Source organism: Rissa tridactyla, chromosome 15 (genome assembly GCF_028500815.1).
Source record: "Rissa tridactyla isolate bRisTri1 chromosome 15, bRisTri1.patW.cur.20221130, whole genome shotgun sequence".
NCBI classification, from domain to species: Eukaryota; Metazoa; Chordata; class Aves; order Charadriiformes; family Laridae; genus Rissa; species Rissa tridactyla.
Window position 1 is genome coordinate 3,696,155 of NC_071480.1, and position 22,446 is coordinate 3,718,600.

General features: G+C 54.3%; 1 protein-coding gene across 1 annotated transcript in view; it reads left to right on the forward strand.

The window, feature by feature from the left end:
- Positions 1 to 444: 444 nt before the first annotated feature.
- Positions 445 to 22,446, forward strand: part of CCDC42 (coiled-coil domain containing 42) — a 55,438-nt gene continuing 33,436 nt past the window's right edge. Inside the window, exon 1 of the mRNA XM_054221960.1 lies at positions 445 to 605. Within this exon, the coding sequence (XP_054077935.1) occupies positions 445 to 605 (161 nt within the window). The remainder of the gene's footprint in view (positions 606 to 22,446) is intronic.

Below are 22,446 nucleotides of genomic sequence, written 5' to 3' on the forward strand. Positions count from 1 at the left end.
GCCCAGGCCCCGGGACTGAGCTCCCGCGTGGGCAGCCCCTGCCTTGCAATGACACCGGGGCTCACACAAACCGCGAGGCTGTGAAAATCCCATTCCCTGCTGACCAACACCACTGGGGTCATCCAGGAGAAACTGTGACGCCGCCTGTCCTGGGACCCTGCAGGGACAGGTTGGTGTCTCCCTGCTCCCAACAAAATTCCCTTTGCAGAAACCAGCTAGGAAATAAGAAGCAGGTACAGCCTGAAGGCTCGGATAGTGAGGATCCCCTGTTTATTTTTACACTGAACTGATGATTATTTGAACGCTTGTGGTTAGCGAGACCACCCTGGCAAGAGTGAGTCCTGGATACCCCATGCCTGAGCCTCCTCTGAGCTCTCCTGCTGTTGTGGTGGCCACCAGCCAGGAGCTATTGAAAGCCTTCTGCTGCTTGGCCACCCATGAACCATGGACCCTGTCTCCCTGACTGAGACTTGTGGGCTGTACGTGGCTCCCAGGATGGGACCCCGCAATGGGAACCTGAGCTTCGTCTGGCCAAGCCGGCTTCGACCTGTCCCAGACTCTCAGCTGATGGTCAAGATCTCCAGCCAGGAACATCTCATGCTCTGGTGAGATTGTTGGCCGCCTCCTGGCCAGGCTTCAGCAGGCTATTGCAGAGCAGACATTTCTCAGCAGTCTGACGGTCCCACTGTGGCTGTCAATGCTTCTCTCTCCCTCCCATGCTGTTCCCCACCTTGGTGGCTCGACATTCCCCGCCTTGGTTTACAGCCATGAGGGGTCGTCTTCTTCCCAAGAACCACAGTTTGCAGCCAAGTCTGAAATGTGAATCACTCGTCAGACAAGCCACGGGTGACTGAGCAGGGCTGATTTCATTTGCAGGCCTTGAAACAGGCTCTTGAGCTTTCCCAGCTCTGGCAGCCAGGAGTCCGAGTCACCGGGATCGCGTAGGGCGAGGACAGCAGAGGAGAGTGGTTTGCTCCAGCATCCCTAAGATCCGACCTCTGCAGCTGCCCACGTGCTCTGGAAGATGCCTGCTTGATGGACATCCACAGAGGGGAAGCCAGGATCCCTGGATGGGGGTATCTTCACCTGGATGTGGTTATTTTCACCTTCCCTTCTTTGCCCTGTTACTCACCATGGGCATGTACCCTCCGGTTGTGCTGTGTCTCCAATTTCCAGAGCAAAGCAAAAGCTTTTCCACTGGAAATAGTTTTGACCTTTTTTTTTTCCCTTTGGTTCCTTTTACAGAAAATGTTGTGGGTTTCAGATTTTTGTAAAAAACCCACCAAGAAGTGAAATAATCCCTCTGGTTGAAACAGAAACCCTCCTGAGCTACTCAGCTTCTGGCTCAGGTCTCCCATGCCTCTGTGTGCATCCTGCACCAGGCCTTTGAGAGCGTCCTCGTTCAGCATCGGGAGGTGTTTGGTGTGCCACTGGCCTCCTGCACCTCCTGCTAACCCCAGGGACACCCAGTGGCTCAGTGGGGGGACCCTGCAAAGAGCTGGAAGAGCATCTAGTGCCATCAGCATAAGAGCGACAAGTTAGAACAGGAAAGGGAGGCTGAGTTCCTGCATCTTGGTGCGGTATTGGGTGCAAGAGAAACAGCCTTGTGGGAATGAGAGCAGGGAGGCGGTCTTTTGCTGAAACTGGGGACGTTTGCCCTCATTTTCTGCTGAATGGGAAATAAAAGACAGATTAAAACTTGGTTTCATGGCTGTGTTTGCTTGTCCTGTGGCTGTCAGGCAGTGCAGGGGAAGCTCTGCAAACTCAAGGGTCGCATCATCCCTTCTCCACCTTTGCCGTCCCAAATCACTTTGCTCTTTTCCTCGCAGGGGGTGGGGATGAGTGGGTCCCACTTCCCGGCTGTGATGGCTGCAGGGGGCTGATTGTGTCCAGATGTGCATTTTTTTGCTATAATACGTTACAGGTCACAGCGCTGCCTCTTGAGTAGCCCCTCTAAAGATTAAAGGGGGAAGGAGTGGTTTTCATGGGTGGTTCCCGTTAGCCATGGTCACACACCAGCAAACGAAGCAAATAAGTTAGGGATGAAAGAGTCCACACCCAACACTCATGGGGCATATTGGCTCACGCTTGGGGACCCACTTTGGTGGACCTGCACTGCAGCAACCACCCAGCTGGAAGTCCCTGCCGCCACGCAGGAGGTTCTCAGAGCAGGACACAGTGGTTTGCTCCACCACCATGAGGGTGCTCTATGCCAAGCCCTTCATGGTCTAGCAGAGAAGTGGAGAGCCTCCAAAGCAGGGTACGTTTGGTGGCACCCACCTGGCAGGGGACGCTGCTGCTGGTGCCTGATCTGGTCTCCTTGCTCACCCACCTCCTTGGAAGACACATGCAGGTTGGGCAGGTTTTTTGGACATGATCTTGCTGTGTGTTTAGTTGAGAGAAGGCAGGTCCAAGATGTTTGGTTTAGACCAAATGTGTGGTTTGCCCATCTCTTCTCTCCAGCAGTGGCCCAGCTCCTCTAGAGTCTCTTGCTGAGGTTTTGGCAGCTCTTCTCACCTCTTTATATACACTTTCCCCATTGGAGGTCCCACCATACTGTGGGACCATCTTCTTTGATGGCCAAGCTGGCCATCCCTACAGGCAGGAGAACTGGGCTCAGGAGGGCAATCCCACTGACTGTGCAGCCTGTTTCCACCCCTCTCCCATCACATCTCCAGAGAGAGCCTTGGAGAGTGCTAGGTACTGTGGGGGCTGCTTGGCTTGGGGTCCCCCCACCCTGGGTCCCCAGTTTAAGTGTTTTGGTCATTTGACTTCTCGCTTTCTTTGTCATCCCGCATAATCGCATGATTTTCTCTTTCTGAAAGGGAAAGAGGAGAATTTCTCTTTCTTTAGGGAAGAGAGGAGGATTTCATGGTTGTTGGAGGGACTGACACCTAGCCCTTGGGAGAAATCCAATAAAAACAGTGGCCGTAAGTGACCGGGGAAGAGTGAGATTAGGATAAGCAGGTACAGTTTGTCCCCTAGATACTTTCCCAGCCTCCAACTTCTTTTGGCATGCAAGATTTTCTGAGCCTGATGTGGTTTGTTGGTTTAGCAAATCTCAACGGATCTCTTTTTCAAGCACTCATTCAGTGTCTCCTTGAATCCATGAAAACCTTCTGCAGCCACATCTTCCTTTGGCAAGGAGTTCTCTAGATCCAACAGGGCTTATGGGATGAACCACACCTTCATTTGACTTCTGTTTGGCTTCTGCTCGCTCCATCTGATGGCCCTTGGCTTTTGTTGTGGAGGAGGTGGTGAACAGCAGATCCTCTCCATTTTTAGGGGGATCTCTGAGTTCTCCAGACCCCTGAGCCATCTCCAGTCCAGGTTGAAGGGTTGCAGTGGCATTGTTCGTATTGCAGAAATCAGCTCAGAGAAGCTGAAGGAGCAAATAACTAAAGCCAAGTCATCATCCACCAAAACAGGAAGAGGTCTTCTAGCCAAGTGGTGCTTGAGCAGGCCCTGCAAGTAATGCCATCTATACCAACACATACAGGGTCTGTATGTGTCCCTCAGTCCTTGTCCAGCATGTAGGGGATTCCTGCTGTTCCTCATCCTGCAGCCCTACAAGCCAAACTCATTCCTCCATCACCTTTGAGACCCTGGAGTAACCACCATCTCAGGCAGTGGCAGCTCTCAGATGGAGAAACCTTGACTTTCTGTGTCTCCAGGAGCTGCAGCCAGCTCTGCTGGGGCTGTGACTGAGGGGTGACATGCTGTCCTCCTTGCCTGTAGCCGTTGCCTTCGAAAGTGACTTTTGGGTGTGCAAATGGAGGCACCTGGAAGGAGCTTGACGAGAGCTTCCTAAACCTGCCCATTGCCTTGCTCCCACCCCAGCCTAACCGGGGTGAGTGGTGCTACCTGACTGGTTTCTATCCAGCTTGGCTGGTTTGGCTGTTGCCTTGCTGGTTGCTGGCGAGACAACTGTATTTTCTGGTTTTACTTGCAGCAGCTTTAATGTGGGATGAGACTGCTGGCTGGTCTGCTTGTACGTTGTAGCTCCAACCCATCCTGGGACTGGGGGAGCTCCCGTGCACACACAGATCTGTGGTTGCACAGCCAGAGAGGACCAAGACCTTCTCAGCAGTAACAACCACTGCTTGGGCACTGGGAATGTCCTGGTCCAGGTGGCCATATATCCACAGTGTCCTCTACGTGTGGTAGCCCTGGAAGATCTCCAGTGGCTCAACATGCTTCCCATGGCTGGACATGGGATGCTCAACTGAAAGGCATCTGCACTGGACGTGGGGACTCAGCAGCAGGTCTCCTCAGGCAGCCAAGGGTTCTCTGTGCTGCCATGGCCAACATCTACTTGCCCTAATGCCAGGAAGGCAGAGCATTGGCCCCACCCCTGATAAGAGACATCACTCCAATCCTGGAAATGCTGCTGTGAGGGTTCAGGTTTAAGCAGGCGCCTTACTTGAAGTCACCCAGGGAATCTGCGACAAAGCCAGGAGCTAGATGCAGATCCCTAAATCTCATTTGATATCTTCACCACCAGGCCTGCCGCCTTCTGCCAAGTCATGTCTGGGGTCAGTGGCAGAGCTGAAGAGCAAGAAACCGAACCCAAGCATCCCGACTCCGCCTCCCCTCCGTTTGTTTCCACCCAGGTTGGCTCCTTATAAATAAAGGATTAATGGAGGCTGTTACAGTTAACTTGAAAGGACCCTGCAGCATAAATTCATGATCCTAAACATAACCAGTTCCAGGTTAGTAATTAGTGCATTTCACTGTGCAATTGCAGGTGCATCCTGGGAGCTCTGAAACAAGTAAAGGATCAGCAAGAAAAATATCTGGAAGCGATGGCAGGGATTTCAGATAACTCTCTGGCTTGAAAACCGAATTGGATTATTGCTGTTTGCCTTGTTAGAACTACTCCGTTACTGGAAAGCCTTTGGGAATTGTGGCAAAATCCTCAAATTTCATCCCATACCTCAGAAGTGAGGGCCCCCCATAATTCCCGTATTGCAGGGCTGGCTGGACCCATTCCAGCATGAGCATGGACAAGTCACTTCATCGTCCCGTGACTCATTTTCTCCTTCTCTAAAAGGGCAGCGGTGTTTCCGTGCCTTGGAGGGGTGATGAATATTTGCACAGAGCTTTGGTGTTCTTGGATGAAGGGATAAAATCCCCATGAAATGCTGTGGTCCTCCCCCTGCATGGTGAGTCACGCTCAGGTCAGCGACCATGGGGGAAAGGAGCATTTTTAGTGTCGTTTGGAGCCAGGACTTGACAGGGGATGGGAATCAGGCCCGGGGAAGTGCTACATGCAGAACGTGATAAATCACAGCTTTCGCTGAATCCCCCCAGGGGGAAACTTGAAGCTGCTTTGTCCAAGCTTGTTAAGTTGTAATACATTAAGAAGGCGCCGACTCATGTCTTCCAGGAGCTGAAACTCTTCCTTGAACAAAGAGACACCATGGGATATGATGGTCTTTCCTGGGCGCTAGGAGCTGGTGGCCTTTGGGCAGAGCTGGGGTCTGAAGGCTGTGCCGGGGTGAGATTAGCAACACTATTTTGGTGGGGAAGGTGGGTTCCTGGAAGCATTTTACTCTTTATCTCTGGGCTTTGCCCAGTGCTGTCTTTGTCCCTCTGCTCTCAGCCCCCTCTCACCTCTCCAGCATCCTGGCGGAGAGCATCCTGGCCAGGTCAGCCTTGGAGATGGACACTGGGGCTGAGCCTTTGCTGGTCAAACCCAACATCCTTCTGCTGCTGCTGTGACAATGGCCACAGGGTGCAGTGACCCCAGCTGTGTGAGGAGTCCCTGTGCTGCTGGGAGCAGTGCCAAGGCAGGCGTCACCTTGCCCTGGACCTTGCCAGGAGGGGATGCCCACGTAGTGGTGGACCAAATCTTATACCTCCTTTGCCCTCATTCTCCTCTCTTTCTCCCAGTCATCTTCCTGTGGTCTGTGATTTTCCAGCCATCCTCACCTGTGATTTCCCAGGAATTCCTCTCTCATTCCCCATCCTGCCCCTCCCCATCCCTTGACAACCTCCTGTTTCAGGTATGTTCAAAATTAGGCAAAGCAGGTTCTGCCTGTGGCCCTCAAAGTCCCTGCCTGGGAGGTGAATCTGGCACCTGCTGACCAGACACACGTGCTTATTTGATGGCCCAGGAGGCCGGGGCAGTGAGGACAGGTTTGGTTTCAGTGACTGCATCCTCCCAGCAGCGGGGGACGTGCATGGGAAGACGTGTTTATTTTCCCAGCTCCTTCCCCTGCAGCCCACGGCAGATGTCTGGCCGGCGGTGGGAGCACCGCTGCGCGCCTTTTGATGGGTGATTTCATCGCCAGGCGGGAAGGGTTTAGTCTGGGAATCTGGGCTGAGTCCCAGACAGATCCCGGTGTGGGGCATTTCTGGGAGCAAAGGCTGCTGGCGGGGGCAGCCCCGCTGGTGGCCGTGCTGCAGCCAAGGGGCAGAGATACTGCTGGGGAAGGTCCAGCCGACCTGCCGTGCTCCTGAGAGGTGCAGAGCAAGGTCTGGCCGTGCCGCGGACACCCGTTGCTCTGCGGCACTGGGCACGGGACACGGAGGTGTCAGGTCCAAGCCAGGTGACTGTATGAGAAAACCACAGTGTTGTGGGGTATCCAGGAGCTTTTGGATGAGCCATCTTGGCCCTGATGTTATGCCGTAGAGATGTCTGCATTGGTGACCACTTTCTCCAGGCAAGGCTTGATGGGGTGCCGCTCACAACAGGTCTGGGGTCTCACCCAGCCCCAGGCCAGCAGACCTGAGCCCCAGGGTGCTACCAGGCTGCTCCTGCTGTGGTTGTGGTGGAGAGGTGTCCACACGCTGCCCCCCTCCTCACCCGGGACTGCATGGTGGAGAAACAGTGTCCAGGAGCTGGAGAGGCTCTACATCAGACTGATGCATCAGGGCAGAGCCATCGGACCAAAACAGGTCTCCACCACAGCCCTGGGCTCTGAAGATGCTGAGCATCCCAAGGGATCAGAAGAAACTGAGCTAAGAAAATACACAGAGTGGAAGAGCAGAGCAGTTAAAGCTCTGGAGGAGAAACTCCGTGAGTGTGGAGAGAGGGTTTAACCACTCCCTCTCTCTGCGTATGGAGGTTATGGAGGCTAACAGGAAGGGAGAGGTGGAGGCAGCCTGATTTCAGCACTTAACACCCTTAATGGCTTTTGTGTAACACCATGAAAGCCAACAACAAAGCTGCTGGAGAAGTCTCTGGTATCCTGCACTCAGCAGGCAAATGAGACCGGAGAAGGTGCTTTTAAAGTGGAAGATGCAAGGAGGTGAAGACCAGACTGGCGCTGAGAGCCAGTCATGCGTGGTAAGGAGACAAACTGAGTCCCCAGCACAAAACCAAACTGCAACAGAGACCAGGGGCAAAAATCCCAGAGCCCCAGAGCTGGCCTTGGGCAAGCACACCTACCCGCTTCACACCAAACCCTCCGGATGGACGGGGCTGTGCCAGCCCGGGAGTGAGTGCGAACCCAAGGACTACAGGGAAGGAGACTCAAGGCAGAAAGCTCCACCATCTCTGACTTTGGGCTGCCCGGGACACCAGAAATGAAACTGGTGCAAATAACTAGGAGTTACTCTGGACCGTTTTGCTTTTCGGGGCTGTGTCAGCACAGGCAGCGGTTCCTTTAGCTCAGGAAATCCTTCATAGGGCTGAGGTCAGCGATCTCCTCCACACTGAGGAGTTGAGTAATCTGAGCATAAAGGTAGATACAAACAGAAAAATATACAATTAAGAGTATTGTAAGGGTGAACAGTACCTGTAAGCAGGCAAAAAGGACTAAGAGCAAAGATTTCATAGCAGCACGTTTGCTAGCTGGAGGGACAGAGCTGTAGAGGAGGAGTCTGAAGACACCTTTCCTCTACCAGAGAAACACCCAGCTCTGTGCAGAGGTAGAAGAGCCCAGTGGTGCCCCAGTCCGTCCCCGTAGGAAGGGCTGGGAGAAGAGCCAGGAGGCACATCGCCCTGGACGCCCACGCGAGGGTGGAGGTGTGCGGTGATCACCGCGGGAAAGCAGCTGACACAACCCTCCGCTCACACCCAGACCCAACGTACTACGTGTGTAGGAGGAACATTTCCACTGCTTTCCAGGGGAAAAAATCTGGGGGAGGTGACTCATGCCAAATATTTTTACGTTGTGTGCATTAGCAGGGCTCTGGCAGGTAGGCTTGGAAAAACAGGAGCAATCTCATGTGCAATGGGATTTAGGATACGTTGACCTCACTGCTGTTTGGGTGGTAGGCAGCACTGGGGGGTAGCACACAAAAAGAAAACCATTTATACTGGTGTTTTGGGCATTTCATATTAAACAGGTGATGTTTTGAGTTGGAAAGAGTAGAGGAACGTGATTCACAGGTCTGAGCCGCTCTTTAGCAGCCAGAGCTGATGGACTAAGGCTCAGTCAAAAAAACGAAGGCAACTGAATAAATCTTCTGTAATGGAAATCATGTGCCTAAGAAGTTATTGCAACAAGGTCTGAAAGATAAGGATGAGGGTATGGCAGCAGCCCCCTCCCATGACAGAGGAACACAACAAACCTTTGAGTGTGAGCGGCGATGGGAACCACGTCCCCAGTCTCGCAGCTCGAGTCACACGGACGTGCAACAGGCGTGAGGTTCGACCTGCCCACAAGGTGCATTAAGCGTGTCTCATCCCCCAGGAGGTACGAGACAAGGATAAAACTACAAAGGAATACAGACCGGGGTGGTGGGGGCACCTCCTGGGCCATGGAGACCTACTGAGCGTGAGAGAGCCTCTCTGTCCCGATAGCTGGGACCCCATTTAACTTTCCAGTGGGAATTTCTCCATGGCCAGTTCATCCCCTTTTGTTCTCCTGCAAGGGGGGCCTAAAGCCTCCAGGAGCCGTCAGTGATTGAGACCCCAGGAGGATGCCGAGACCCATCTTTGCAACAGCTCGGTTGAACCCAGAGACCAACTTGGTGCTGAGGCACCGAAATCCCCAGAGAAGGAGAAACCAACATGAGTATTTCATGTCTTTATTTACAGGAAGCCGATATTAGTGAAACCTGCTTGACAAACTGCCCTCGCAAGACTGCAGAAATACCTTTTCCATCCGCAAATGGGCTGCTAACGGGGGAAGATTTAGTGGTTTCAAATGCACTTCAAGAGCATTTGATAAAAGCGCGTGGGAGCAAAGTCCAGAGCTTGAACTAATACTTCACTGCTGGATCAAAAACGCTCGTCTAGACTCCGGCAGGATGCAGACCGAGTGCCAGAACTGCTGCCGGAGAGGAGAGGAGGCTGCAGGGAGTTGCTACGTTATTCCCCCGGCACTGTTTGTTGTTTAGCAGGAGCTCTTTATACCCAGTAGGATCTTGTTTAAAGGTTGGTGATTCATAAGACAAAAATAAGGCCTATATAGTATCGCTACAGCACTGGAAAATCTAAGATAAAGGCCAGAAATATTTTAAACTGGACTCCAGTGAACATAGAGATAGGGAAGGATGTTAGGGCTTATTCCATGTGCCAAAAATAGAGTACATCAAGGAAAATAGCCTCTAACAATGGTGCAGGAAAAGCTTATCTGCAGGAGCAAAGTAGAACGGGTTTCTTTATACTGCCTGGAAAAAAAACCAAACCAAAACAAAACAAAAAGATGACCTTGGTCTAGATCCTTATTCTCAGATGTCTAAAACAGCCTGCCCAGATCCACCACAGCTGCGAAGGATGCAAATGAAGCATGTCGCTGGCGGATGTGGCTCACCTGGCCGAGCCGGGGCTGGGCCACACGTCAGCGCTCGCACATTTAAGCAAATTGCAGTGAAAGGTGGAAGTAGAAACACAGCATCTAATCGTCATGAACGGATACAAAATGAGGAGCCAGGCTGCAGTTTGCACGGTGAAATCACACACTGGTGCCAGGGCTGGCAGCTCCCGTCTGCTGACGAAGGTTGTCAGAACCCGATGCTGCCTGGAGCATGGAGGTGCGTGAACTGTCAACGAAAGCAAACCAAGATAGATCTCGGTCTGATCTCAGTCGGGATTTGCCACTGGTTCATGAAAACATCTCTGGTCATATCTACCTGTGGCAATGGTGTCTGTCTGGAGGGTGTTGCAGGAGGCAGCCCATGTTCACTTCTCTGGAGAGAAGACCCAGAAGAGATGACCAAGCCCTTCTGCAGATCTGAAAGGAAGGGGCCACCGGATCAGGCATTTCATCCAGGAAGGTCTTTGGCAGCAAACACAACCAGGGGGAGTAGCTGAATGTTTGTGGAGGACAAGGTGGAGTGGACAGATAGCCGTTGGGTATGGTGGGGTATGTTGAGATGGACCATTGAGCCAGGCATTGGGCATGGCGGGATGAAGCAGGATGGACAGAAAGTTGCTGGACCGCAGGGGGGCTGGTGGCCTGTAAGGGCCAAGCAGGTCCCCTCGGGCATTACCCAATAGTCCAGGGTTGGTGTGACTTGTGTTCATCTGCTTGATGAGTGGTGTTCATGAGCGGGGACGCGGGGAGCGCTGCCTGTCAGCATCTCTGGCCGAGATATCACTCTTTTCATCACTCTCATCTCGCAGCGTGAACAAAGGTGGAAGAAACGCCCGTGCGCCTGCCCAAGGGATGCTGCAATGCGAAACTCCAACACCCAGCCAGCCGGCTGCCGGCTGCCAGGTGTCCGCACACCCTGCACAAGATGGGCAGGGGCTCAGCGGGGTAAGGGAGACTCAGGCGTCGGGATGCGCCAAAGCAGAGCCGCAGATGTCATGGGCAGCTCGGCCCCGTGCTGCCCGCGCTGGGATGGACAGACCACAGGCAGGGTTCGTCTGAGACGCTCTCTCCTGGCCGGTGCTGTGCAGAACTGCAGGTTTTAACGTGCTTTGCTTTTAATTGCTCCAGCCCAGCCAGATGAGCGAGTGAACACACTCCCCAGCCCCGCTCCCGCGGATGTGCGAGGCTTTCGGCTGCTTGACAGACGCGGCTCCTCGCGGCCGGTAGCGCAGGGTGGGATGGGGACAGGGAGCCCAGGAGAGCATCACGGGGGCAATGTGAGGTGCCCGTGGGCACTGGGGCTGCAGCGGCCAGCCCGGGATTTCCTCCTCCGAGCTGGGGCGATGCTCGAGGGGGACCTGCTGCAATCAGGGCACCGCAAAAAACCCTGGCGAGTGCAGTATCGTGGGGATTGTGTAAATATTTTGATTAGCTTCTCCTTGAATCTAGATGAAGGGGAGATTTTTATCGCATTTACTGACAAAATAGTGCTTTTTTTTTTTTTTTTTCTTTTCTTCTCCGGGCGGGAGGAGGAGGCTGACTAAACTGCTAGAGGAGGATTCCTGGAGTGATTTAATACCAGATGAAAGCAGCCAGATAGGAGCTGCTGCTCCCCAGGAGCAAGTGGACAGCCACCAACGGCAAGCGCGTGGAACGTGGACAAGCTTATGATTCCCGTTGGTTGGGACATATTTGATATACCCGCCTGTCCGCTCAGAGCTGACACACGGAGATGGGGCAGCACAAGGTGTCCTGCGCCACGGGCAGCTCGTGGGCTTGGCAGCCCTGCGGGGAGGGCCGGCTCCCTCCTCCCTCCGCGGCACTTCGCGCGGCCCATTTGAAGGGCTTTGGTTTAATCCCCGTGCGTTGGCTGGCGTGGTGTCCCTTGTGTTAACACAGCCTGTAAATAACTCTGCACTGGCCCGTGCCGGGGGCAGATGGGCTTTGCAGCGCGGTTCACACCAATGCAACTGCCCCGTGGGGAGGTGGTTCCTCTGCTGCGGTCTGGACACGTCCCAGCGCGAGCCCTCCACAGCCGCGGCCGGACGGGAGGACATCCTCTCCTTGCCAGATGTCCCTGGGGAAGTTCAGCCGAGCCTGCGAACAGCAGGTGCCCAAATCAGCAGAGAAAGGCTGTGACTAATGAAGATGGGATGGGTGGCATTTCCATCAGCGGAGTTTGCCCGAGTGAAAGCCAAGCGCAGGGAACCTCTGTGGAGGTGGAGGAGGCTGAAAATGGAGACGTTCACCCGCTGTCAGGGAGCAGGTCCAGAGCTGAGGCATCACCAGGGCCTGGATTGCTCCAGGGGTGTGGGAGGAGAGACAACCACAATGTTTCACACCTCTTCTGCATCCCCAGTTCTGGAGATTGCTAAATATTGCCTGGAGGGGGCTGCCGACAGCTCCTCACTCTGCAGTTAGCCACCTCCGCAGACAGTAGGGATGGGGCTGGGATGGCACCAGGTGTGCAAAGACCTGGGTGGGTGTCCTCCATCAGTCCACCCTGCCTCCATCCAGCTGCGTCCAGGGTGTTTCTGCCAGGTCTCAGCAGAGTGTGACACCCTATGAAACCGTGGGCACCTTCTGTAGCATCTCTTTCCTGTTACAAAATGCGCCATGGTCTTCCTCAGTTCATCTGACAGAGGCTTGTTGGTGCAGAGCACAGCACTAAGCACAACCAGGGACGGCTTTTGCTTCAAGGCTACAAAGAATTTTGTTCCCCACAAACAACTGACCCCCGCGGGCTCCTCGGTCATGGGGATTGTCCCAGCCCATGGGGCTGCTCAGGGGGAATTGCGCCTCCATGAAAAATCTCCTCTGATAGTTTAAACATCTGTGAATGCCGCACATAAAAGATTTTCAACATACCTTTTGCTTCGAATAGAATAATGGAAATGATGAAAATATGGTTCAGGGCATGAAAAGGTGTCGAGGGCAAAAATGTAAAAGATTTGGTAAGGGCCAAATAAAAAAGTTAATCCATTTCCCCCAAAGAGGCATTTTAAGGGGAAATTCACTTCCACCTCAATCCAACAAAACCACAGAGGCATCTTTTGGTGCATTTCATATGCAAAGGTGGAGCGGGGTGGTGGGGTGTGTGTGAGATGGGACCAGTGGTGGCTGGCTGGTGGGGGAGCTGGAGGCAGTCAGGGGTCGACTGTCCTCCAAGCAGCACGTGGTGTCTGCATCAGGGCAGCGGTGGCCTTATCTCTGCTGGAAGAATGCCCCAGAAAGTGATATCGGCACATGGAGTAGGTGGTGCATGGCCTACAGCCTTGCTGGTAAATTAAAAGGCTCCTGGGAAAGATCCTGGCCCACAAAATAGCCCCCAGCGCTGCTCTGGGGATCCTCTACCTGCCCTGCGGTGGGGTCCCTTCACGCTGCAACCCTCTGAGACACAGCACAGAGCTGAAAGGTGTCACAGAGAGGAAGGCACCTTGATGGCACCTGGTGGCACACGCAAAGCCCGCCTTGACCCTGCTGCTGCTGCAGGTCTGGAAAGTCACCGTGCAGTAGCTGGGCTGCCGTAAACACCGCGACAACAGTTTGCACAGGGCTATTATAGCCTCATGATGTGAAGTCCTGATTTATTACGCGAGCCTATGTTGTCAACAGATTGGTTATGATAGAGGGCAGCTAACAAGCTATTTTGCATGCTGATTAGACTTGCTTGTCAGTGAATGCCTGCACGATCACTATCACGAGAAGTGCGTCATGGCTGGGATTGCTTCTCATGTCTTTGAGTCCACAGCTCCCCCCGCAAACCCACAAAATGCAGAGCTGTGGCAAGAAAACAAATAGCATCGTGCTGGGGCAATCTGCAAAGCCATCGTTCACGTCAGGGGATGGGCACGGTGCCCCACCACCATGTGTTTTCCCCTCGACCTGGGAAAACATGGAAGGAGGGCGCAAATGAGATGTTAAAATAGCCCTGTCCAGTGAGGGACTTTAAATGGCACTGAGAAGTCCAGATCTTCTCCATACAACCCGCTATGCTGGAGGGAGGCCTGTTTTGTCCTCTGGGGTTGGCCCCTTGTAGTGTTCGCATGTTGGGCAGTGCTAATGGTGTTGCTTCATGTGAACAAATGTGGATTCCCACGCTGTACCGCTGCTCCACAGCCAGGCTCTCTTCCTGAATCGCCTCCGGTCAACAGGGGACCGTCGAATCATACAATGGTTCGGGTTGGAAGGGGCCTTAAAGCCCATCCAGTGCCACCCCCTGCCCTGGGCAGGGACACCTCCCACCAGCCCAGGTTGCTCCAAGCCCCGTCCAACCTGCCCTTGAACCCCTCCAGGGATGGGGCAGCCACAGCTTCTCTGGGCAGCCTGGGCCAGGGGCTCACCGCCCTCACAGCCAAGAATTTCTTCACAATATCTCACCTAGATCTCCCCTCTTTCAGTTTGAAACCATTACCCCTTGTCCTGTTGCTCCATTCCCTCATAAAAACTCCCTCCCCATCTCTCCTGTAGGCCCCCTTTAGGTACTGAAAGGCCGCTATAAAATCTCCCAGGAGCCTTCTCTTCTCCAGGTTGACCTTTTTCAGCTCCAGCCAGTACAGCCCCCTTATCCCAGTTCCAACTGACAAAGCACAGGAGTTGTTGAGAGATGGAGATGCTGATGATGCTGGGGTGGCTGGCTGATGGTCAGGTGCTCTCTGCTCTCTCATGCTCTGGATCCCTCCTTCACTCCTTGTCCCAGAGGGTCTCCAGCTCCATCAGCTCAGCAATCTCATGCCCCATGTGTTTGACAGTGCTCCAGAAAGCAGGGAGGGAAGGACAAGCTTCAGAGGGCTGCCCTGGCTCTCTGCTCTCCTGCCTGGGCCAGAGCGAGAGTTCCTCCCTCTGCACCGTGTCCTCAGGGTGCTGACAGCCCTGGGCTGGGGGCAGGTGGTTAGGATGGGACTTGGCTCCTGCTGCCAAGTGTCCTGAGGTCCTTTGCCACTCATTAGGGCTTCAGGACATGGCTGAAGGTAACCTGGGTCAGTGTGGGTTTGCTGCGGGATCAGCTGGTGGTATTTCAGGAGTTCAGAGCAAGACTTGCAGTAGGATGGGACTTCCTGAAGCCTGGATTGCCCAGGGGCCTTGGGCACCTCATTCCCATTAAAATTAATAATTCCTAACTATCCTGGAGGTCTGGACTGCAGTCACAGAGGTGCTTTGGAAAGCCCGTCATCCACAGTTCAAGCTCAGGTATATTTTAGGAGGTAATCAGTTTTGGCTGGCGTTTTCTCTCTGTTATATTGCATTTGCCTCTGGCTTGGCAGCCGACTCAAGAGTGAGGAGCTTGTTATCATTTTATACAGCAAGTTAATTTAGTGTAGTAATTTCTGCGAGAAAAACGTGCTTGGCTGTTGCCGTAAAGGTCAAATGCACTGCCAGGAGGGCTTGTGCTAATGTCTCTTGTGTTGTCCTTCAGGAGATCCCAACTCATGACCTGGGAGCATCCCCCAGCATGGAAATGCTCCCAGAGCCGCCACATGTGGGAAGCCTCTGCATAGAATCACGGAATAGTTTGGGTTGGAAGGGACCTTTAAAGCCCATCTAGTCCAACCTTCTCTGCCATAAGCAGGGACACCTTCAACTAGACCAGGTTGCTCTAAGCCCTATCCAACCTGGCCTGGAATGTTTCCAGGGATGAGGCATCTCCCACCTCTCTGGGCAACCTGGGCGAGGGTTTCACCACCCTCATCATAAAATAATTCTTCCTTATCTCTAGTCTGAATCTTCCCTCTTTTAGTTTAAAGCCCCTTGTCCTATCGCTACAGGCCCTACTGAAAAGTTTGTCCCCATCTTTTCTGTAGGCCCCCTTTATGTACTGAAAGGCTGCTCTAAGGTCTTCTTGGAGCCTTCTCTTCTCCAGGCTGAACCCCCCTAACTCTCTCAGCCTGTCCTTGCAGCAGAGGGGCTCCAGCCCTCTGATCATCTCCGTGGCCTCCTCTGGCCCCGCTCCAACAGGTCCGTGTCTCTCCTGTGCTGAGGGCTCCAGAGCTGGACACAGTGCTCCAGGTGGGGTCTCACCAGAGCGGAGCAGAGGGGCAGAATCACCTCCCTTGACCTGCTTGACCATGCTAGCCATGAGGATGATGCATCTTCATCCCACAGGTCCATCATCCTGTCCCACCAGCCCACCCCGGGGACACGGCGCTGGTGATGTGCTCGTGAGGGAAGGCGTACCATGAACCCGGGGGTGTGCAGATGAGTCCAGCGCTCGGCCGTGCTCCAGCCCTCTCCCTGCATGCCGCCAAGCCCCGGGCGCTTGCCCCGCTTCACCGCCTGCTCCGCAGCTCCTTCCCAGACCCACAGCCTTCGCTCTCCTCCCCCAGCCGCATCGTCCCGCGGGCGTCTTTCCTGTGGCTGCCCTGTCCCCTGCACCCCCCGAGAAAAGAATGCAGCTTTGCAAAAGCAAGGCAGGAACAAAGCAGAAAAGAGCAGTTTTGTATTATTTTCTTTTCTGGGCCATTTTGAATTAATTAAGGAATGTGATCTAAACTATAAATACCCTCCTTCACGTATGATTTATGGCCTGTTTGTTCTGGATTGGTATGTGCTTAATCTCTAATTGTAAGCCCACCATCTGTTTTTATTGATCTCTTTGCCAGGAGAGTTATTGCTCTCCTTGGCCTTATATGGGAAAATTAGGTATGTGGTGAGCAAGCCAGCTCCGGGGCTGCTCTTACGTCAGCCTTGGAGCTGCTCGGGAGCGCGCTCCCCAGCTCCGCTCCGGCCTCGTGCTTCTGCCAGCCTCTATTTACCGTGTGAAACTTCAACTTCTGGGTCCCACAAAGCCCCCCTTATTTGCAGGAGCATCTGCCCCTCTCAGCCTCCCTCTGTATCGATCCCCCTTCAGCCCCGAGAATGGTTTTTCTCTTAAAACAAAACAAAACAAAAAAAAAAACAAAAAAACCAAGGGGAGAAGAAGAGGGTGGCATGGCCTTGGTGTTTTTTGGCTATAAATCAGGCTGCTGCCAACTCAGCCTGGGTGCTTTCAATGGTGGGAGTGTCTCCATGAGAAAACAGGCCGGATTTATTCATTAAACCTAGGGGGATTCGGCTGCATTATTAACTGGCGAGATAATAGCGCCCGAGCCCAGCCTGCGTGTTCTGCACGGCCGGAGCAGAGAGGGAAGGATGAAAGCTCCCAGGAACATTTGGAAGCTTAAAGGAAGCCTGTGGATTTGAAGAAAAGAGCGCATTTTATTTGCAGAGCTGGGCAGCAGAGAAAGGCAGCCATGGTGCTGCGGGAGAGCCCCCCCACAAAGGGAAGGGGGTCTCTGTCCCCCACCACCAGCTGATCCCAGCTGGGCCAGATGATCCCTCCGGATCCCAGACCCTGCTGGACCATGGGGTGGGAGCCCCCCATGAAGGGTGGGATGAGTCACCCTCCCTTTGGAGGGCATTTTGGGCTTAAGGAAGGGTAAAAAGGGAAAAGTGGGACGGAGAGAGTGATTGAGGGATCTGGGGATGCATGGCTGCTGAGGAAGGGAGGTATTCACTTGGCTTGTTGGATAAAAAAGCAGAGCTTAATTTGGGGAAAGCAGGCCTGTCTTGGTGGCAAGGGCTTTGCTGGGGAAGGTGTGGCACAGGGAGATGGATTTGGGGAGATGATGGCTGCTGCGCTTTCTCATTTTCCTCGCAGCACTGGTGCTGGCTGCATGAGTTGAGGGCCAGGCTGGGTCCAGCCACTGGTTCACTACCTGGGCCACTGGGGGCACAAATAAACTTAACTCTGACCCCCTGCCCTGGGCACTGCCTGGGGGACCAGTGCTCTCCACACCGTTCTGGGGGACTTCGCTGCCCAGTGGACTTTGGAAACTGTGTCCCACCGAAAGAAAACCAACTTCCCTGGGGTGTCAGCTGCTTGTGACAGGGGGGTCTCAGTGGGTTGTAGCTCTGTCAGCACCCAACAGCACCCCTGTCTTTTACAGTCCAGGGATGTGCTGGCACACTTTGGGTTTTGCAGCTCCAAGCCTATGCGGGGCCACAGCCCCTTCCCTGGCTGTTCCTGGGCACCTCACATAGCTGCGATGCTGCTGTGTCCCATCACCATCCATGCCCTGCCCATCTCCCCCGCGCCCGGTGCTGCGTAATGTCTACGAGGGGAGGGAAGTGTTAGGGCCAGGCTCATCCCAGCCCCAGCGCACAGCTGCCAGGCAGGGTGCCCACCAGGGCATGCTGCGGCGGTGAGGGCTTGCCTCTGCTTCTGCCTTGCACCCCTGGGACCACCAAGCACCCAGGGGTGCACCACTGGGGGTCTCTCCCTGGTGTACCACAGGCACACAGAGCCGCTGTGCCACAGAGGAGGCCACAAAGATGCTCAGAGGGCTGGAGCCCCTCTGCTGTGAGGACAGGCTGAGAGAGCTGGGGGGGTTCAGCCTGGAGAAGAGAAGGCTCCGGGGAGACCTTAGAGCAGCTGTCCAGTATCTGAAGAGGGCCTACAGGAAAGCTGGGGAGGGACTTTTTCAAGGGCATGTAGTGATAGGACAAGGGGTAATGGCTTCAAACTGAAAGAGGGGAGATTTAGGTGAGATATTGTGAAGAAATTCTTTGCTGTGGGGGTGGTGAGCCCCTGGCCCAGGTTGCCCAGAGAAGCTGTGGCTGCCCCATCCCTGGAGGGGTTCAAGGGCAGGTTGGACGGGGCTTGGAGCAACCTGGGCTGGTGGGAGGTGTCCCTGCCCAGGGCAGGGGGTGGCACTGGGTAGGCTTTAAGGGTCCTTCTAACCCGAACCATTCTGTGATTCTAAGTGGCAGGAATGTGGTGATATCCAGGATCCAGACCGCAGTCCCCTGCCCTGTTTCTGCAAGCAGACTCAATGGGCTGGAAGGGGTTAGTTAGACACCTCGCCGGGCCAGTGCCACTGGGACAGGGGCAGCGCAGGGGCCACTTTGCCCAGAGTCATCCCTCCCCATCCCACGGCGAGCGTGGGCTGAGCCCCTTCCTCCCCATGGGGAACCCACTGAGACAGGAGTTGCACCAAGCCTCTGGCTCTACATCTATATGTCAACCATGAAATGCCCCCTAAAATACTTTTGCAGTTGGGAAGGAACTCTTGTAATTTGCTCAGTCTCCTGCATCCTCCCGTGGTTATTATTTTAAGCCATTCCCCCGATTTCAGGGCCCTGGTCTGGAGATCCCCATTCCCAGACTGACTGATGCGTGCGATGACAGAATTTCTGCTGTTGGGCAAATTAATTTCCCATGGGATTGTGGCCTAATATATAAATATAAAACTGACACATTTTTACTCAGCTGAAAATAAAATAGCTCCAGCTCAAGTTTGCATGAGATAATGCTTCCAGGAGATAAGGCGGCAGCGGGAGTGCGAGTTGCCATGTGGATCCCATTTTTCCCACAGATCCCCAGCAATGTTTGTTGGCCGGGCTGTGCAACAGCAGCTTTTGATTAGCGCCAGGCGGCATTAACGCGATGTTTGTGTTCTGCTTCGTCTCACCCCACACCTGCTTCTTCCCGGGCAGAGCAAATGTCCGGGCAAGCGAGAGCAGGGAGTCTCTCTGCTCGGTGCACTCAGGATTTGCCGAGGGGATGCGCCCGGAGCTGCCGTGGTGCTGGGGGAGGGTGGTTCAGACCCCAACCCCAATGCCTCCAAGCTGGGATTGCAGGAGCCTGGTCTGGAGGAGGGCAGTGAGAGTCCTTCACGTGGGGGAGGTGATGGATACCTACTCCTCAACGAATGGCCAAGGCCCAACTAGGTTGAAAGGATGGTGGATCTCCTTTCCCCTCCCTCCGGGAAAGGAACCATCGAGAAAATTTGGGGAATGGGATTTCCATCCCCGCAGGCAGGATCGTGCCGGTGCTGAGAACAGGGCAGCTGGGGCCGAGGTCCTGGCTCCTGTCCCACTGCCCTGTGAGCTGGTCTAATCCTGCGCTGTCTCTAAGGCCTCTTTGTGTACGAGCCCTGGCAAGCAGGCCATGGTGAGCCCAGGCTGGCAGGGTGGCTCGGTGCCGCCGGGGACCAGGCTGTATTTGGAAGTTGATCTCAGGGCCCTGGAGCCCTGGATCCATTAGCGCATGCAGCAGACATGAGTGTGTTCGATCCAGAGATCCTGACCTCAGCCCTTATAAATAACCCAACCGGGGCCATGCAGAGTGCCTAAAGCAGCTTGGCTCCTCTGCTCCCATAGCAGTCATCTTCTCTTCTTCCCTTCCCTTCCCTTCCCTTCCCTTCCCTTCCCTTCCCTTCCCTTCCCTTCCCTTCCCTTCCCTTCCCTTCCCTTCCCTTCCCTCCTCCCTCCTCCCTCCTCCCTCCTCCTTCTCTTCCCTCTTCCCTATTCCCTCTCCCCTCTCCTCTCCTCTCCTCCCCTCCCCTCCCCTTCACTGCCCTGGGAACCTGCCCCCTCCCCCCCCCTCAGGATGATTAAACCCTGAAGAATGTGCTTGGGGCTCTGCAGGAGGAGACGGCTGATGGGGCACACATGGTGTGAGGGTTCGGAAGAGCGCGCATACCAGTGGGGGCTTATCTCCAGGCTGAGTAACCCAGGCACCACCGGAGCCCCTTGGCTTGTTCCTGTGTCCGGGCTGAGCCCATCCCATCCTGTCCCATCCCTGCACTCACTGTGGCACCAGGAGCATGGGCTGCATCCCCTACCTGGTGGCAGTGGAGACAGGCAGGGACACTGGCCCTGGAGCTGTGGGGTGTTGGGGGTTACCCCCTTCCAAGCTTTCCTCCATGTCTGGAGAGAAATCTGCTTCGGTGGAGCCTGGCAATGCCCACAGCCTCCCGAGCCCTGTGGGGAATCAAACGGGACATAAGCCCTTTGGTGCCCCAGGAACCAAAGCTTTACTGACCCTGTTTCCAGCCCCTCTGCTCTCCTGGCCAGGTCTAAGCTGTCATCTGCAAGGAGCCAAGGACCTTCACAGCCCTGGTCCCTCCAGTGATATTGTCAGAGCAGGAGCCCACACTGGAAAGCAGGGACCTGGACCAGGTAGACACACGAAGCAGATGAGATCCTGATGGATCAGGCATTGGTGACCTTCAGAAAGAGAGACTGGGACCAGCGGTGAAGAGGGAGAAGTATGTCATGGAGCTGCCTGCCTTTGGGAGAGCCCAGGGAGCCCTGGGGAGACAAGAGGTCTCATGGACATCTAAGCTGGCAGGACGCTTGGGGTCAATATCTTTGGATAATCCCAGGGCAAATTGCCTTGTATTTGTAGCTGAAGGTGTCCAGACAAGAGCAGGGTGTCTCAGGTGCCTGGGTGAGGTGCCACTCCAACCAGAAATGCAGGTGAGAGAGCCTGGGGCGAAGTAAGAGAAAGAGCCTGCTCAGGAGCGATTCACACTGGAAGGATGGAGCCGGTGGGTCTCCAGCACGGTGCAAATCTGCTGTGGGAAGAATTCACCCGAGATTCACCTCTGGGTCTCTCTGTTGTATCAGTCGAGGTGGCGCAAGCTCCTGAGTCACCGGGTGTCATCAGGCAGACACCCACCTGCCTGGGTCTCGCCCGTCCCGGCTGGATGCTCCTCATACCTCCAGCTGGGCCGGACCCGTGGTGGCCCGAGGAGGATGAAGGGCTGGGGGCAGTACCCAGAGGTACTGGGTATTGATGATGAGCTTTAATACTTGGGGCAGGTCTTTTCCCCAGGTCACAGGGCAGCAGGGCCCTAGAGAAGGGCACCCCTTGGAGAAATGGGCTGAGTTGAAGCCCCAGTAGAAAGGGGACACGGGGTTTGGGTGGCTAAAGTGAGGCACAGCCAGCTGGAGGAAGGACAGATGCTCCATCTCCTGGTGTCCCCGCCTCTGAATACCTTGCTGAGGGTGTGATTTAGACATTAGAGGAGCTGCAAGCTCAATACAGGACCAAAATAATTATATAAAGAGGTCAAAGAAAGGGATTTATTGGCTTTTCCTGGTCCTAAACTCCCTGAATAAGAAACACGCTCTGCCCCAAGGAGCTTAGAGTCTAAATCAATAATAAATCCATATTTATTGTCATAAAGGGCCCAAATTATTATTTTTTTTATGGTATAAAGATACAAGATCCAGGAAAAACTTGAGTAAGGGAGAATTACTTGTAGGTGGCTGCAAAAGACATTTTTATCACAGAGGCTTAAACTATTCTGCTGCCTCTGTGTCTGCCTGTTTGCTGCCTCTAGTCATCTGGAATATGCTGACCACTTCCTACCGGCCTCAACAGAGACATTAAAATGTCAAAAATGTTTTATTCTTGCAAGAAAATCTGGGAAAGGAGAGAGAGAGAGAGACCCACACTTGGGCTGCCATCACGAGAAAGTCTTCAGTGTGAGCTCAGCCCCATTGCCAGACGTTGAAGAGCCATAAAAAAAAAATATATATATATAAAAAAATATCACGTATTGCGGGTTATTTGAGGTATGAGCACGGTCCTGAAATGCAGCACTGGAGGGCTCTTTGCAGGCATGAGGCCCTTGAGATCAGCAGGGCCGTGAGCGGTGCGGCTGGTGGGATGGCAGGAGTCGAAGTGCTCTGTACATGGGGGTGGGACATGCGGGTCCCCACGGCCCAGGAGAGAGGAGAAGGGATTCCAGCCCGGAGCAGCAGTCCCTGGCATAGAGAGGAGCCCCAAGCCCCGGGCCAGGCTCTAACACCACGGGGACATGGGGAAAGTATTGTTTTTGAGGGGAATTTCCTCGTGTGTGTGCATGCATAAACCCCTCAGCTGTGTCACCAGCAGGTCTCCACCAGTCTAGGATCCTCCCTAGGCTTAAGGCATGTCAAAACTGCAGGGAAAGATGTGCTG